This window comes from Sylvia atricapilla, chromosome 3 (assembly GCF_009819655.1).
Source record: "Sylvia atricapilla isolate bSylAtr1 chromosome 3, bSylAtr1.pri, whole genome shotgun sequence".
NCBI classification, from domain to species: Eukaryota; Metazoa; Chordata; class Aves; order Passeriformes; family Sylviidae; genus Sylvia; species Sylvia atricapilla.
The window spans coordinates 65,591,609-65,608,352 of NC_089142.1; the positions used below are offsets into that span (position 1 = coordinate 65,591,609).

Consider the following 16,744-nt stretch of genomic DNA (forward strand, 5'->3'; position numbering starts at 1 on the left):
GAGATGCTGGTTGGTACATTACAGGAAACTTTTCCTGTAAAAGCTCATTTCCCCTGTTTCATTAAAACATCCATTTAAAAACAGGTCTTGACAATTTGACACACAACTGGGTCAGCTTTAGATGAAGATGTTCTGAAACTAAAATCTGCTGGATAAGTATCTTACCTGCATTCCCAGTTGACGTGCACAGATTGGACATGGTTCTGGGTTAACTCCTCCAGTAGTTTTATCCTGAGACTATAAATTAGAAAAAAATATATAAGCTTTGTGTTTTGTTTTTCTATAGTTAAAACAAGCTTCTAGAAAAAAAATAATAATGAGGTCCTTAAAAGAAACCAAATCAAACTGAAACACTGTGAGCAAGTTAAAAACATATTCATGTACTCAAGTCTATCTTGAGGGGTTAAAAAAATATGTTACTTATGGTAAGCAAAAGGACAACTTTTCATTCTGCAGTCTTTCAGATGGCATCTGGAGCTCTAGAACAGCTCTGAAAATCCTGGTAAAATAAAAGCTGCAAACAAGAAATGCCACATATTTTCTATCACATTGTTCACACAGCTTCACATTGTTGCAAAAACACTTAAATTTTGCTTAACTATGCTTACTTGAACATAAGTACACTTACTCAAATACTGTGATTAAAATAACATAATATGGAGGCTGTCTATTTTGGTTTTGGGGTTTTTTTAAACATTTACTTAAACTCCAGACGTGATTATTCTTCTGTTTCAGGTACACTCTTTGTAAAATACCAAAGGTATGGCAGAGACATACATAATTTTATAAGGCTTCTACTAAACGTGACCCACTTAGTTTTAATGAAAGTTTTAAGCATCAAGACTAGTTCATAGTTTAATAAGCATGTAATTAAGCAAGTAACTAAAATATATAATGTAATAAATAATTTTATGAGCATACAGTAACACAAAGAACAGCACATGGAATTTGAAAATGTAATGAATCTTCACAGAAACTACAGCTTCTTTAAGATAGTTTTAAATAAAAATAATGGTAGGTTTCTTCCCTTCCACAAGTAAACAGAGTAGGTAAAGACCAAGGAACTATTAATCTTACTTTCTCCAGATTAGTGAGGTACAGAAGTTGTCCTAATTTCTTTTGAAGCTGTGATTTCGCAACTGCCTTGTCATTCAGAAGTTTCACTCGATTTTGCTCTACCTATGAAAACAACATTAAATATGTGTTTAAACAGGGAAAATAAAAGGTAAACTTTTGCAATAAGACTTAAATTAATCTTTTTTGTGAAATTCAGCTGAGTAATTTAATGGCAACAGATGGAAATCAGCTCATGCTGGAAATTTAAGATGTGCTTCTCCCCAAGCAAAATTATCTATTCCTTTCCTGTACCCAGTATGAACACAGCACTGTGAAGGGGATGAGATGCAGAAGGTACACAAAAATTGCTTTTTATTGTTTTATTTACATTGTTGGTTCTTTACAGAAGCAAAATTAAATTAAAATAACCTAAATTTTTAGAAGTTTCTTTTGAACTTTATTCAGTTTCTCAACTATTTCCTTACGATTTTGTATATATATATATTAGAATCAACTGCTGCTTCCAAAAGCAATGTGTAAGAAACAATTATTTTCTTTGTATTTCTTAGAAATTTCCACTTTTGATTTAACCTATACAAAGACAGAAACATCAAGCTGACTTTTATTTAGATTAATTACAGATGATAGTGGAGAAGTATAATACTGCAGAAGAGGCAGGCAACTGAAGGATGAAGGCCAAAGAAATGGGTGTTTCTTTTATGGCTGCATATACATGCATAAATAAATCTTAAGACTTTGTTAGGCAATTGTTAAGCAAAGTGCTTCTTTTTAAAAATTGTTTTAATACAGAGATGAAATTTATTTCCTTATAGAAAGAAGCGCTTTTATCTAACTCAGCATCACAGAAAAAAGCACAAAATGTGTCTATAGAAAATATACTTTTATTGGTGCAAAAGAAAAGAAAAAAGAAAAGAAAAAAAAAAAAGAGGTTACATCAGCCCAGTATTTTTTCTACCATCATAAACCAAGTCAGGAGTAGCTCAGAAATTTCAAAATACTGACAAAAAAAAAAAAAAAAAAAAAAAAAAAAGATTATTCTTTGAGGTGCTCACTTCTGTTTTATATAGGTGTTTGTGGAAAGTGTTAATAAGGGTAAGGAATCAGGTCAACTTAATTTTTCACCAGCTTGGAAAACTGGGCAATTGCAGAGAAGAGAAGGAAGTTGCTGCTGCTGAAAGGACAGCAGTCTTTGGTAAACATGCCACTCTGACAGAAGGCTAACAAAAATGTATCAAAGTAACAGTTACAAGCTTAAAATGGCCCATATGTTTAATGTAGAAATAGGTAAGAATTCTATACTGTGCCAAGTCTGTCTGGAATGAAAACAGAGACACATTATAGACATTATGCATAGATCCAGATGCAAATTTTATTTTTGTAGGAGGTAGGTTCCTCCAAAAAGAAGCCGTTCTTTCCTGCCCAGTACTCTACCTCATGGGGTTCTATAATGTGGAGCACTGGTGGGTTTGGTTTTGGCTCATCAGGGTGACGCACTCTCAGCCGTTCTGTCGCCATTGCCAGCTCATCAATAGCAGACACGTGATCCCTAAGAACCATCCAATACTCATGGAGTAACTGTAAGAAAACCCCAAACAAATGAACAGCAGAACTGAATTGAGTTACACTTACATGACTCATGCCATACAATGTAAAATAAAATGTGAGAATCTTTTTGGAGGAAGAGATAGTATTTCTTTACAGCATTCAGCCGTAACAACAACTAATTGTAAAGGAAAACAAACAGTATAGACATCATTTTGCCTGCTCTCTTTTCCAGCCTCTCTGTATAAACAACTATTAATAGCTGTCTCTCATTTCTTCTACAACTACTAGTATTACAATTCAGAAACAAAATGCCTTGCAAAACAAAAAAACACCATGCTGAATAAAAAAAGTTATTTCACAGAGTATCATCCTTGTAACTCAGTGTATATTAGAGTAGTACAGACCACTGAATCAGTGTTTCCAAGTCTCAACAGATGGAATCACACCACTGTCTCCATTCTCATTGGCATTAGTCCCATCTTTTGTTTACTGACATAAATGCACATGAAAAAACTGTTCCTTCTTCACAAGACTTAAGGTAAGCTGAATTACAGAATCAACCAGTGTTGGATTTGCTGAGTCTTGCTACATTCTGATTCAAGTAAACAGATGAACACATTTAATTACATCTTTATACTGTCTTATATATGCAATTACATTGCTTATTAATTTAATTAGTAGCCAGTATAGCTTTTATAAACCTTTAAATCATATATAAATAATTTAAAATCAAATCCTGTAATAAGCACTGAGGAAAAGATTGGTGTAGGCATAGCCTCATTTCAGGAATACGACTTAGATGTGCTAATATTCAGCTGCAATTTGTTTATAATAAATTAAATGGACCACGCAACTGTTTGATCACCATGCAATTTACTGTACCTTATACTCCTTTTTCCATGCTTCAAAGAGCTCCAGGAATACGCTCCCTTCTTCGGTAAGCCTAGCGTCCATTCGGTGAGCTTTGGCAAAGGAGAGAAGAGCTTTCAAGGCACGCTCAGTTTCACTGGTTGCCCAGAGCCCTCTGCTTGTGGTGGGCAAACGGTCATCGACAAGCCCTTCCTGGTCTTCTATCATCTCCTCAAATATTGCCATTTGGCCTTTAACACTTCAAAACAAACCAAACACAGAACTTAGCACTGATTTTCTACTTCCACATCTATCCGTACTTATTCATCATCTATTTCAGCCTTCTTATATATGATTAAAGGATAATGCAAACCAAGCAAATATAAACAGCTCTTTTATTACCTAATCAAAAGCTTGCTTTGAACAGGGTGACCTCAGTACCAATCCTCAGGCCATTTTGTCAGCTCAAAATCATCAATAGCTTTTGGAGAGGCTCATGCATCTAAATCATCTTTCAATAGTTATTAATGTCACATTCATTAAAAAAATAAATTCTGACTTTTTTAATAAGCAAGAATTACAGTTAAATTCTGATGCAAAATTTGGTGTATATTGCTCTGTGAAAGAACAGAACAGCTTCCCAGTTCAATCCTTGACAAATAAGGCTAATTTAGAAATACATCAATTCTTCCAGATTCCAGTAGTCAACAGAAGGCAACAGAACTCCCACTGGTAAAGACTTCTCAAAATGTTTTCTCAGTAACCTCAAGACTTTTCAATCCAATTTTGACACTGTGAGGTATATGAGAGAGAGAAATCCAAGAGAAAATATGCAGAGAGCTGTAATCTGTCTCTCAGGACAACTCACTATGCATACTTCTCTGACACCCCATGCTGGTGTCACCCTTCTTCCAGCTTCACCCTGTCTGAGATCTCTCATTGTAACACTGAATGAGGGTGGTATTACACCGCTTGCAGCTGGACTGCAAATAAATATTTGCACAAATAGGAACATGTGTTAAACTAGCATACTTGTATTTATATATGCGCTTCTGAACTTCATTTCAAATGTATGGTCATATTACAGTGACTTGAGGGAAAGTGGCATGCGTTCATTCCTTGGACACCATTTCTTCAAATGAAATTTACATAGAAAATTAAACGTAAGAGAACTGCTATCAAAGCCATCAGTAAGAAGTCACTGTTATTTGGTAATAAACTTATTTCAGAAAACAAACCAATCCAACTTTCACTTTTTCTCACAGTGAGAAATTTATAAAGCTATGAACTTACCTATGCATAAAGAGCTTTGACTCATATTCTGTGAACAATTCGTCAGCCTTACAAAAGACACAGCTGCAATACAGAAAATTGAAAATAGATGTACTCAGAATTTAATCAGAAACCAAATTATCATAAGCCCTTATTCCAACATATAAAACTACACAAAATTCTTTAAAAAGAACAAAATAAAAATCATACATACACTAATATTGCTGACACTAGAAGACTTTATAAAAATAAAACCAAAGATCATGATTCTAACAAATGGATCTATGATATCTGTGTGCATACAGCTCCTGAGTACATAATTAAGACTTTAGTGTATTATTTCAAATAAAAGAAAATTTAGTAATACACATCTAAGTTATATTTTGTTTTCAAGACCTACTTGTTAAGTGGCAGTCTAACAGGTCGCAAATGGCAGATAGTGGCAGCCTCAATAACCTGCTTAGAAGGAGGCCCTTCTAAGTTTTTCACTGCTTCTCTTACAATCTTCTGGAACTTCTTCACTTCATCCAGCTGGGTTGTGAGTAGGTATTGAAGGCCTCTGCAGTCACGGAATCTGATTTAAAGAAAAAGGGGGATTACTGTTCACCAAGACACCAAATCAAAACTTGATTCAGTATTTTAAAGTAGAAGAGAAGTACCTAAATAGCAATCTAGGACAACATACAAAGTTGGTACCACAAGGAAATGCTTATTACTACTGTATGCAATGCTGTCAGAAATCCCTCCAGTGTATCCCCAGAGCTGATGCCCGGTATTTTTAGAACAGAAAGACTTTTTCCAAGACTTGAGAGGTGTGGCCAAAAACTAGTACTGAATGCCAACCCGCAATATTCTGGTCCACAATGCAGATCTACTAAAAGGTAGATCACTGCACATACTTACAGTCTTACGTGTGTCTGCTGGGCAACAAAATTATTTTCAATGTACCAGTGCAATTCCCAGCAGACACACGCACCCATCACAGAAATACACTTCATTCAGCAAGTTAGCTTTCAAAGTTAAATTTATTAAATGGACATACCAGTAAACTATTTTCCTAAAACCTAGCTGCCTTTTGTGATTGGAAGAGTGTTGCGGTAATGGACACAAATATGAACACAAGTACTTTACACATTGAGTTTTTCCTGAGAGCATAAGTCTCTTGCTGAAAGATAGTGCATCATTCCTACAAGGTCTGACATTGATGGTTCTACACCATAGAGGAAGTTTGATCCAAAACATCCATTTTCTACAGTGCAGAGAGCAAAGCACAGGTTTAACACCACTAAAGCTTGGCATTCAGTATAACCTACTTCGGTAACGTGCCTTTTAAAATAACACAGAGAAAATTTGCCTAGCCAAGTAGTCTGAAAATAAATGTAAATTGCAACCACCAGTTTGTTCTTAATATCATCAGTTGCCAAATAACACCAGCTTTATAAAAAATCTCCCACACTATACCATGGATTAATCATATCCAGCACTTAGTAAAGAGTACTTGTTGCTTCCACCACTGACCAGTAGCACTTGATAAGACACTGTTTTTAAGTTTTACTTCATGCTAAAATAAATTGAAAAGAAAGCAAGTTTTATCCCTGTGTTATAAAAGAAAGTTTAGTCACAGATAGTTTTCCCAAAGTTATACAATCTCTAAGCAGCAATTTAAGAAGATACTTTCTAAACACCTAATTTGAATCAAGTAAAAAAAAAATCAGTGTGACACAAGCTAACATACAGAGGGATGTACAGGAATAAAAGTTTTGCATGAACATGCAAATAATCCTTTCCTTGTATTTATTTTGACCAGAATGTGATGCTATCCTTCTCAAATAACTACAAAATGTTTCTATCCAGACTCCCAGACTGGCTGAGGTTGGAAGGGACCTCAGGGTGTTGTCTTGCTCAAATGCTCTCCTCAAGCAGGGTCAGCTAGAGCTGGTTGCCCAGGACCATGCCCAGACAACTTCTGAGTATCTTAAGGATGAAGACCCCCCAGCCACTCTGAGCTACCTGTTCCAGTGCTCAGTCACCCTCACAGTAAAAAATATTCCCTGATTTTCAGAGGAAACATCTTGAGTTTCAGTTTGTGCCCTTTGCCTCTTGTGCTGAAGAAAAAAGACATTAAGTTTTGTATCTTTATTTATATTATTCAATAGGATTGTGTTAAGTACTGAAAACAAAAGACAGATTTACTTCCATCAAGAAGAAATTTCAACCTTTTCAAATCATGATGACAGAGTACTCAGAGTGGAGGATACATCTTTCCATATGGAATTAAAACATGCATGTATCTTATGTATTTAAATTTATACACACATTTTATAAACTTGTACACAGATGTACACACATTTATATACATATGCTTTATATATCATAAATATAGTAAAAATGTATTTGACTAAAAAATGATTCAGAAAGACTGTATTTAAGAGCATACCTTCATGTATGTGAGAAAATTGCCTGAGGTTAAACTATGAGAGCACTGTCCTTCCTATGTCTCCATATGCTGTGATGAACTTACAGACCTTCATCCAGAATGTACAAGACGGGGTTAGGAGAATTGTGTCTATTCAATCCTAAAATTCAGGGGAGACCTCATTGCTTTCTATATTTATCTAACTGGAAGGTGCAGAGAAGACTGAGTCAAACTTTTGTCAAAGGCACCTGGCCTTTGACAAAAGAACAAGAGACAATGTACACAAGATGCAACACAGAAAATATTAACGAGGTAAAAGAATTTTAATGTCTTTTTTTTTCCACCAAGTGGGCCAAATACTGGAACAGGCTTCACATAGAAATTATTGAATCTCTCTCCTTGGAGATACTAACAGGTGAAATCCCTGTACAACTTTACTGGATTGAATGGGCATGGGTCTGGATATTAAGATGGAAGTTGATTTAAATGACCTCTGGATTCATTACTCTGTAATTGAACCCAAAAGAGGTGGTGTACTGTTGTCTTGAATATGAAACCAACCTCAAATTTTTTTTTGATGCTATTTTACGGTGTTACACAAGGATTTTCTGATATTGTCTGTGTACTTTATATTTAAGCAAGCCAATTTCTTTTACAGGTTACTCAATTTTAATGTAGTAAACTTTGAATTCTTCTTACTTAGCAGTTTTGTGAGTATAGAAGAATGTAAAACCGCAGTAGATAACACAGAAGAACATTTCAAAGATTTCTTATCTAAGAGAAAACAGTAATTTTCCTGCTTTTCTTTCCAAGTCTTCTATCTAGTTGCACTTTTTCAGGGACTGGTTTTGAAACATAATTGCAGTCCATATGCTCTGAAGCAAAAATGTCTGCTATCTAATTGCAACTGCTAGCACAAACTAGAAAGAAGACTCGAGTAGATTTAACTGTATTTTAGAGCCTGTTTCAGTAATTCTCTTACTTCTCTGCCATGGAGAATTTATTTGTCTGCTGTTTGTAGTTGCAGGTTATTTCGTTTTGCACACGCTGAACAAGCTCCTCATCGATGGCATACTGTATCGCTGTTTGGATGACATCCAACCACCAAGGAGAACGTGAGTGTATCTATGAAAAAGAACAGATTTATCCTTGAACATTCAACAGAAAACCAGTCTGACTCATTGCAGCAGAGGCGTATACTGCTCTTTAGACCATGGTCAAACACAGGCTGGCTAATTCCATAAAAAGTGGAGGATGAAAGTGTGATTAAAAAATATCCCATCTTCTGTTGACATGTAAACGCATGACTAAGAAACTGTTTACATTTTCCACAGTTTTATATTCCTTCAGTAGAGTCAGATTCACCAAGGCTATCCACAGCCACACAGAGATAACTGAGATCTCAAAGTTTCTTCCTTCCCTGTCTGTCTCAAAAGGAGATGAAAAGATCATTTATTCAGAAAAAGCAAAGTTCCCTGTAAAATTTAATAGAGTGACACTGAAGTGACCTTGTAATTTTAAGGTGAAAAGAGATAAAGAGCTGGAGTTCTAGATAAACAGATGAAAATAATATTCTTTAAAAATGTGAGAAGTCAGAGACAAAACATTTAAGTGGTACCTGCCTTTCTCTGAAGTTCCCGAATGGTTTGAAGAACTGGCTGTAAGGCCTGATGGGCTTCTGCAACTTCTGCGTTGGATTTGCTCATATAATGCTGTCGAAGTTGTTCTGCCTGGATAGAAATAGTTTAAGCTACACATAAATCGTGTCTGTGAGGAATACTGCAAATGTGAAAACTCCCCAGCTACCATACTGTTTTTAAATGTTTTTACCTATCTGCTACCCACCTTCCTTTGTAAGCAATATTTTGCAATATTTTATTTTCCTCTAGAATCCAGTATTTATTAGTAAGCCAAAAAAACACCACATTTGTAAAGATAAATTATTATAAAGATGTTAACTGTGCAACTTTGCTTTTGGGTAACCCCAAACAACACAACAGGAATACAGTGCATTACAAAAGGGAACTGGAATACAACTCAGCATTCTTACTTATCTGTGTTAAATGAGCAAACAATAAAAAGATCCTAGAACAGTCTCAGAACAGGACAATTGAACTTACCTACATATAAAGCTCACACATAAAATAACAAGAAAGGCTTAAATTTCATAAAATGCATAAGAATTAATTTTTTTCAGAAAAATTACTTCTAACAGTAAAACCCCTCTTGGCATGCAAGTGCCACTATAAAAGCACTGCCAGTCTATTTTATATTTTAAAAACTGATGAACAAATAACTTAGAAGTAACATGTATCTTGAACCATTATGTACTGATTTCACAACATACATTTATCTTGTGCATTTTAGTGTATGTTTAAGTAAGTCCTTTTTTGTTTGCTACTACTAAGATAGTTCATTGACGTTACAGAGCTCAGTTTACCTGGAGTGGACAGGATTCTCAGGTATTTAGAGGAGCTACTGGCAAAAGGTAGCTGTGAAAAACCACCTCTGCATCACATTTACAAATAAAACAGATTTTCTAATAGCTTTCTTTATAATCATGCCAGGATAATGCAGTATTTAAAAATTGCAAGAACTACAGGTCAATAAAAAACAGGCAGTACTTTTATAGAACTTCTTTAAGGCAGGTACAGACTTCATATATTTAGGAGAACAAGGCTCATTAAAACAGAAAAAACCTGCTATGCTTACACAGAACTTGCATAAAAATGATAAAATATCAGAAGACAGCCAAACAGTAAGACAGATAACTCATCAACAGCATAAAAGAGGGGAGGCTGGAAGAACTGGGCCTGTGCAGTCTGAAGGAGAGAGGCTTAGATATTACTAATGAACAGCTGCCCAGCAGGCAGAAGGAAATCACCAAGATTAGGAGCCCAGGCATTTTACTCAGGTTTTACTCAAGTACATGGCAAGTGAACAAGGGACAAATTGAAACAGGAAAAAAAAAATCACACAGAACTTCCCTACTATGAGATATATGAAGTACTGGAAGTGGCTACTCAGTTAAAAGTTGTGAAATTTCTCTCCTTGGAGGTTTTAAAAGACCAGTTGGATAAAGTCCAGGAATACCTGGACAAAAATCCATGTTGATCTTGCTCTGGGCTGGGGGGAAGTTCAGCTAGAGACATCCCAAAGTCCCTTTCAGCCCAAAGAGTAACACAATAATGACATTCTTTTGCAAAGGTTGTCCCTATGTCCACTGCAAGTAACCAGTGAGGAAGAGTAATCCCAGCTACTCTGCCAGATACTTCTTCATTTAGGATTAAGGATATAGTTAAGCTTATGCATACCAAAAGTGATACAGAGTGATTTGCTCATCTGACCAAAGAAAAATAAATTTTTTATTTATAATAAATAAACAAATAAAACTCGGATTATTTGAAGTTAAAAATGGGGAAAGCCAAAAAAAATGTGAGGAAATAAAGGACTCAGAAGAATTCAGAGTGACACATTCTTTATCAGTAATATCTATGTAAGTTATTTCCACAGGAACATGGGGGTGGGGAAACAGCATTTTAGAGGCAAAAAGTATTAAAATTTCCATAAAACACACTCACAACATAACAAGCCACCAGCATTGAGAACAGCAATACTGTATTGGACATTTCTGCTCTTATCACACAGTAAAAACCTTGATTTTACTAAGTTTAAGGAAAATGTATGCAGTTAACTCAAAAGCTACTTCTTTTGAAATAAAAAGAATTGTTGTTTCTTTAGTTAGAGAAATTGCTGAGGGGACAAAAACTAAAAATGTGCTCTTCAGTATTTATGAAAAACAAAATACGTTTACCTCTTCTGCAAGTCGGCTATCACGCAAAGTTGGAGGAATTCCTGGGTGCTTTGCCAACAATTCCATCAAATTATGTGTAGAATGAAGTCTCTAAATACACACAAAGTCAAGAGTAATCATGAAAAAAATCCATTGCAACATCCGTGACAGGAAAAACCTGAACAGCAATAAAAACTTACAGCAAGAAATTAGCATGCATTTAATTTAGCATGCATTCTGTCTTTCTCTGCTAATCTGGAAGCATCTTATAAAGAAAAGAAAGATTCCTTTCCACATTTTACTGGGATAGGAAATGATAGGAAATGAAATATTAAAAAGACCTTGTTTAACATCTCAAAAGCCAATCAGCAGGCAAGTGTAATACCAGGTCATCAGATCCCATACCACACTCACCCTCCTAACTAAACCCATCCTAGACTATTACAGAAAAAATATTAATTATCTCTGAGCATTTTCTTTGGTAAATGTCTTTTAGAATTTTCTGAGGAAACAATTAATTTAGCCTATCTAAAGCAAAATAAAGTGTAAAGAAAAGACCAGATATCAAGAGTTGTAATAATTTTTCATATTTTTCTTTTGTCTGAAATAAAAGATATTGAAAAACACATGATCTTTTGGTATACTTTTAGGGAAGAAATATTTGGTTATTAATACAAGGAAACTGCTCCTCTTCTCTGGTTTCACCCTTTGTTTCTCAAACCAATAATATTATGCTTCCTGCACAGCTCCCACAAACTTATACTAATAACCTCCACTATTACAAACTTGCACCCTTCTCACATCCTGGATTCTCTTCACCTCTGCGCTATTACTATCTCAGCCACTAACGAAGACTGGCCAGCAGTGATCTGCCCAGTATCCCCAAGAGCTAATCCTACACAACTGAGAAGACCTAACAGAAGTAAAATTTTATTACACTAAGGCAATATTAGGTAACATACATTTTGAGAGGAAAAAACCCTTTATTGGATTGCCCAGTTCAGTAGAACTTAATTAACAACCTATGAACAGCTTAACAAGTTTACACCAACACACCTATGCTAAGCGAAGACAGCCACCAGGAAGTCACAAAGGAAAATGAAAAATCAAAGAAGCACAACAGAGACATCAGCTGAACACATGCAACACAATCAAATAATCATTTGCTCAGAGAAGCAAGTAAAAAAATGGACAACTAATCACTTCTTATCTGTATGTCACTAATGTTTTAAATCTCTTTATTATGCTGAAGAAAATTTTGGTCAATTTAGAGCTAATAGTTCTTAAAGAACTATAAATATGTTACTTAGAGAACCCTGTTTTTTTTTACCAGGAAAATATATTCATACTTCTAAATAATATTCAAAAGGCATGAAGTAAAAGAGAAAAGGCACTTCAATTCTTTTCCATGTTTTGATGTCCTTTTATCTTCTGCAGTGCAAATATTTTATTTGTCATTTGTCATATTAATATCACTCTCAGTGCAAACCCTGCATTCTGTAATTGCAGGATGTAATATAACCATGTTAATGTGAACAGCCACAGTCACATGCACCAGACTAGGAATTCAGCTTGTTAACTATACTGCAGAACAGCAGGTGGAGATCATACACTGCTTCAGGGACATCAAGAAAACTCACAAGCAGGTTTTTAGAAACACAGTAGAGGGTTTTTTTTGGTTAACAAAAAAAAAAAAAAAAAAAAAAAAAAGGCCACGGACAGATTCCTATCTAAAGACTGCGATTGAGTAACTCAGCACACCACTAGGAGGAAGAAAAGACTGACCTGTTAAATTAAATCTAAAGTATTCCAGTTCTTAACTACGTCTCTTTACATTTCAATGCTCACTCACTTGCAAGGAATCTGTTTTGAGCTTTTCTTTGTGCTCTTCAGATGATCTTAGTACTTCTCTGTACAGTTCCGCAGCCAATGCATATTCTCCTGAATTAAAAAAGAATAGCAAAAACACAGAAATATTGTGTTGGTTTTTAAATATACAAGCAGGCATGACCTTACAAAGTGTTACATTACTTCTAACATACTAAGATGTTCTCAGAGTCTGTAGAGTAAGCACCTGTCTTCAAGCAATTCTTTCCTAGTTATTCCATGCCTCCCTCCCAAAAGATTTGTATGACAGAATATGATAGTCTACAAAGACTAATGCAGTTTCCAAATTAAATATATTTTGTGACTGTAAGAGCTATAAACCTCTTAATCTTAAAATATGTATTTGTGGTTGCATAAATCAAAAAAATCTCATGATGCACTTAAAAAAAGTTATCTACAATTCGTTGCAGTGATGCATTGCTAAATTTACACTGCAAATGCATTATTCACTCTCCCAGTGAAAACCATGGAAGTTATGTCATTATTTAAAAATGCAGAAATGATGAGGTACATGCAGGGAGCATAACTACTGATGTAAGCTGCCAGCATCACAATCACTTCTCAGATAATAGCTTATATCAATTAAAAAGAAATAAGAAATTGAAGTTGTGTATGGAAAAGCAGTGAAAAAATAAATCCATTTTAATTTTCTTTTCTCAACTGATAGCAATTTACTTAGCCAGTAAAACTCTTAGAGACTCTTAAAACATGGAGGAGTACAGGGAGAAGAAATGCATAAAGACAGATAACAGAGTAAAACAAAACCCATCATCCTACCTATATGGAAGTGTAACAATTCTATGTCAACAAGATTTGCTGCTTCTTACACTGAAAGAGTTGCATTTGTAAGGGTGTAGTCCTGCACTATAGCATTGCAATTACTAGCAACCAGCCAAAAGCTATGTGCTGAATTTTCTAGCTTGAAGCTTGTTAGGCCTCCCTTGAATTTTTATTGACCTGCCTGAATCTTTCACTTGGTTTAGCTGTGACAGCAGTTTCTGTAATTCTCTAGGTGTCTATAGCTAATTTTTAATATGTTTTTAAACCTTTGTTTATCTTCGTGTGGTACAAAAACAGCTTTATATAGACAGCAGTAACAAGCAGTTATTCCATGTAGAATGAGATATTTACAACTACCACAATGATGTAGTGTAGGGAAATACAGGCCTAGTAACAATAGCAGAGGCTATTGACAAGTAAAGATACAGGATGCAGTGTAGAGTACAGCCATGGAATGCTAAGAGATGGTGCACAGGCTTGGCAGTGAATAAGAAAGCCATGGCTATAAACAACTCACCCACAGTCAAAGAAATGCAGACTTAGAGCTGGACAAAACTGGTTTTAGGGGCAACAAAGAGAACAAAGAAAGAGTATGTAACATTCATAAAAGGCATCATGTACACTAAATTTGGCGTTTTCATGGAGCTGCAGACCAATGAAGAAAGAGAAAGATGCAAACATGCTAGCAAAAATAAAAATGACCCTCACTGGATTCTTGTGTGAGGAAGAAACCATCAACATAAACATCTTATTCCTCTTGATGAAGGTAGTGACAACTGGCCATTGAACTGCCACCACATCTAAGAAACCATTGACCTCAGGTCCAGATGGGCCTAAGTAGAGAGGTGAGCATAAAAGCAGGACAAGAAGTAGATACAAGTAAGTGTGATTGTTACACTTTTCTTTGCCGGTAGCAATTAAATTTGGACTAATAATAATTAGACCTATAAGTTTTCAATTATACAAAGATTAAATTCATGGCCTCACTTTTATGTAAGGTGTGCTTCCCCCTTCCAAAGACTGAGTGTAAGGGTAATACTGGGGGAGGAGTTACAGACCAGAACTCTGCCTCTTTTGTCCTGCTTTTGTTTCTCATCAGATGAAATTTTTATCAATCTGGTTTTCAAAACAGGCCAAACCGTTTTTGCTGCTAGTGTATTTCAGAAGCATTACATCTGTAGGTAACTCTTTTTAAGCACTTAACTCTATCAGAAACACTTATCTCCATCCTGAAATTGTAACAAAGTATTTCAAACCTACTAACTACAGAATAAAGAATCTGAATATAGTCTTTCTGTGAGGCAACTGAGAAAAGGAAATTTGCCTGTTCTCTTTGAAGAAAGACTGACATGAGGTGGAAAAATTCAAACTTAATTTTGCATGTCAACTTTAGAAGAACATGGAAAAGAGGCATTTTTACACTTTCATAACTGAGTAATTTTATTTTTATTTTGTGGGACACTCAAGATTAATGTAATTATTTTGTTTCTCATTCAAAGCTTTTTTTTTTTTCCTTATAATTCAGACAAAATCCCAAAATAGACATAGCTGTCTAGCAGGAACCGCAAAAGGAATCCACAGTCAGCACAGCAGTTTGTGTGGCTGGGGGCACAAGGGAAGCCCAAAAAGCAGATACTAATAAAACAAAAGCAGGTTAAGTAGATTTACACAAATATGACTTCTTTTAACCTCCCAGGACACAGAGATGGAACATACTCTTTACTCCTCTACTGAAAGGAGTAAAGAATATGCTACAGCCCTTTGGTCTTACCTTTAATGATATGGATACCAGCTAAGCCATTAAGAGCACACACCAGCTGTCGGTGAGCCTCTTCACACTCTGTCCGACACTTTTTTTGCAGAGATGCCAACAGCTCCTCCATGGTCATGGTGCTGAAAGGGAGACCAAATGCCTTGAATTTGAAGCAAAATCGCAGTACCAGAGAAGTACATCCAACATACTGCGAATGTTTCTTTTGAGATTTCTTTGCTTATTAAAAAGCCTCTAGCTGTCAGATTTTCTTCCTGCTAAAGCTTTACTCTAACTTGAGTGTGTCCAGAGGTTGACATCTCCTGAAGCACAAAGAAGTAAGAAGCAAGAAGAAATTTTGAACTTGGTAAAATAATCCTTCATGGGGCAAAATACTTTTCTCCTTCTGTTAGTGGTGAACTGAAAACAATCAAAATAGAACTCATTTTGTCAAAAGCTGTTCAGATGAAAACAGCTATGACAGACTACACTTCTACCCTCTGCTACCAATCTAAACACAAAACACATGAAGTGTCAATGTAAAGAAGAAAATGTGTCAAATGAGAACAAAGAAGATTAGCAAAAATCATTCTAAACTTCCTTTTCTACATTTGTCATATCTGCAAATTATGAGAGGAATTTCAGTAGCAGAGAATTAGCTTAACATAAAAATACCAGAAATGGAGGGAAAAGAGAGAAGCAGGAACAGAAATGAGGAGGATGCAAGACGAAAGCTTGAAGGATACCTTGGAGTAAGGCCACAGGTTAGAGAATCAGAAGATTGACATGAAGAGACAGGACAGTGAACAATAGCAACAGCCTACAACAGCTGACCTGATGTTGCTTCTAACACAAATTATTGCTGTTAGACCAGACACCAACCCCCTCCACTGACACCCTGCTCCTCAGCTTCATTCACCTTCAGGAGAAGCATTCGCTAATTGGTGTTCAGCACTGTGGAAAAGAGTAAGAAGTCACATAACTCTTGGACAGACTAGGCTCAAATTATGCTGGAAGGATACCCTTGCCTAGGCCTTTATTTTACCTTCCTTGTAACATTGTTCCAGTTGCAGAAACTGATTTTTGCTTTTATAATACAGTGTTACATTGGAGTCATCTTTAAATCAATATAACCACTATTCATAACCACTGAATTCTGCAAAGGCAATGATAAATACACATAACACCTGCCTATGCTGATACTTCCACCATTGCTACTTACCTTCTATTTTCAAAACCATCAGCAGTTCCAAGAAAAATTTTTACAGTACAAGGATGTACATATAAAATATGCAATTTGATACAAAACCTGAGACTACTAATTAAGGCAAAAAGACAGGGGGTTTATTCAGTTAAACTAGGAGAACCTAGAAAA

General features: G+C 35.5%; 1 protein-coding gene across 1 annotated transcript in view; it reads right to left on the minus strand.

Annotated features, from left to right (window-relative positions):
• SHPRH (SNF2 histone linker PHD RING helicase) overlaps positions 1 to 16,744 on the minus strand; it is a 60,303-nt gene that overhangs the window by 18,050 nt on the left and 25,509 nt on the right. The window contains exons 14-24 of the mRNA XM_066315632.1: positions 15,391 to 15,512; positions 12,805 to 12,893; positions 10,974 to 11,063; positions 8,782 to 8,889; positions 8,142 to 8,284; positions 5,144 to 5,317; positions 4,765 to 4,827; positions 3,505 to 3,730; positions 2,509 to 2,652; positions 1,078 to 1,179; positions 166 to 237 (exon numbers count right to left, since the gene is read on the minus strand). Of these exons, the coding sequence (XP_066171729.1) occupies positions 166 to 237; positions 1,078 to 1,179; positions 2,509 to 2,652; positions 3,505 to 3,730; positions 4,765 to 4,827; positions 5,144 to 5,317; positions 8,142 to 8,284; positions 8,782 to 8,889; positions 10,974 to 11,063; positions 12,805 to 12,893; positions 15,391 to 15,512 (1,333 nt within the window). The remainder of the gene's footprint in view (positions 1 to 165; positions 238 to 1,077; positions 1,180 to 2,508; positions 2,653 to 3,504; positions 3,731 to 4,764; positions 4,828 to 5,143; positions 5,318 to 8,141; positions 8,285 to 8,781; positions 8,890 to 10,973; positions 11,064 to 12,804; positions 12,894 to 15,390; positions 15,513 to 16,744) is intronic.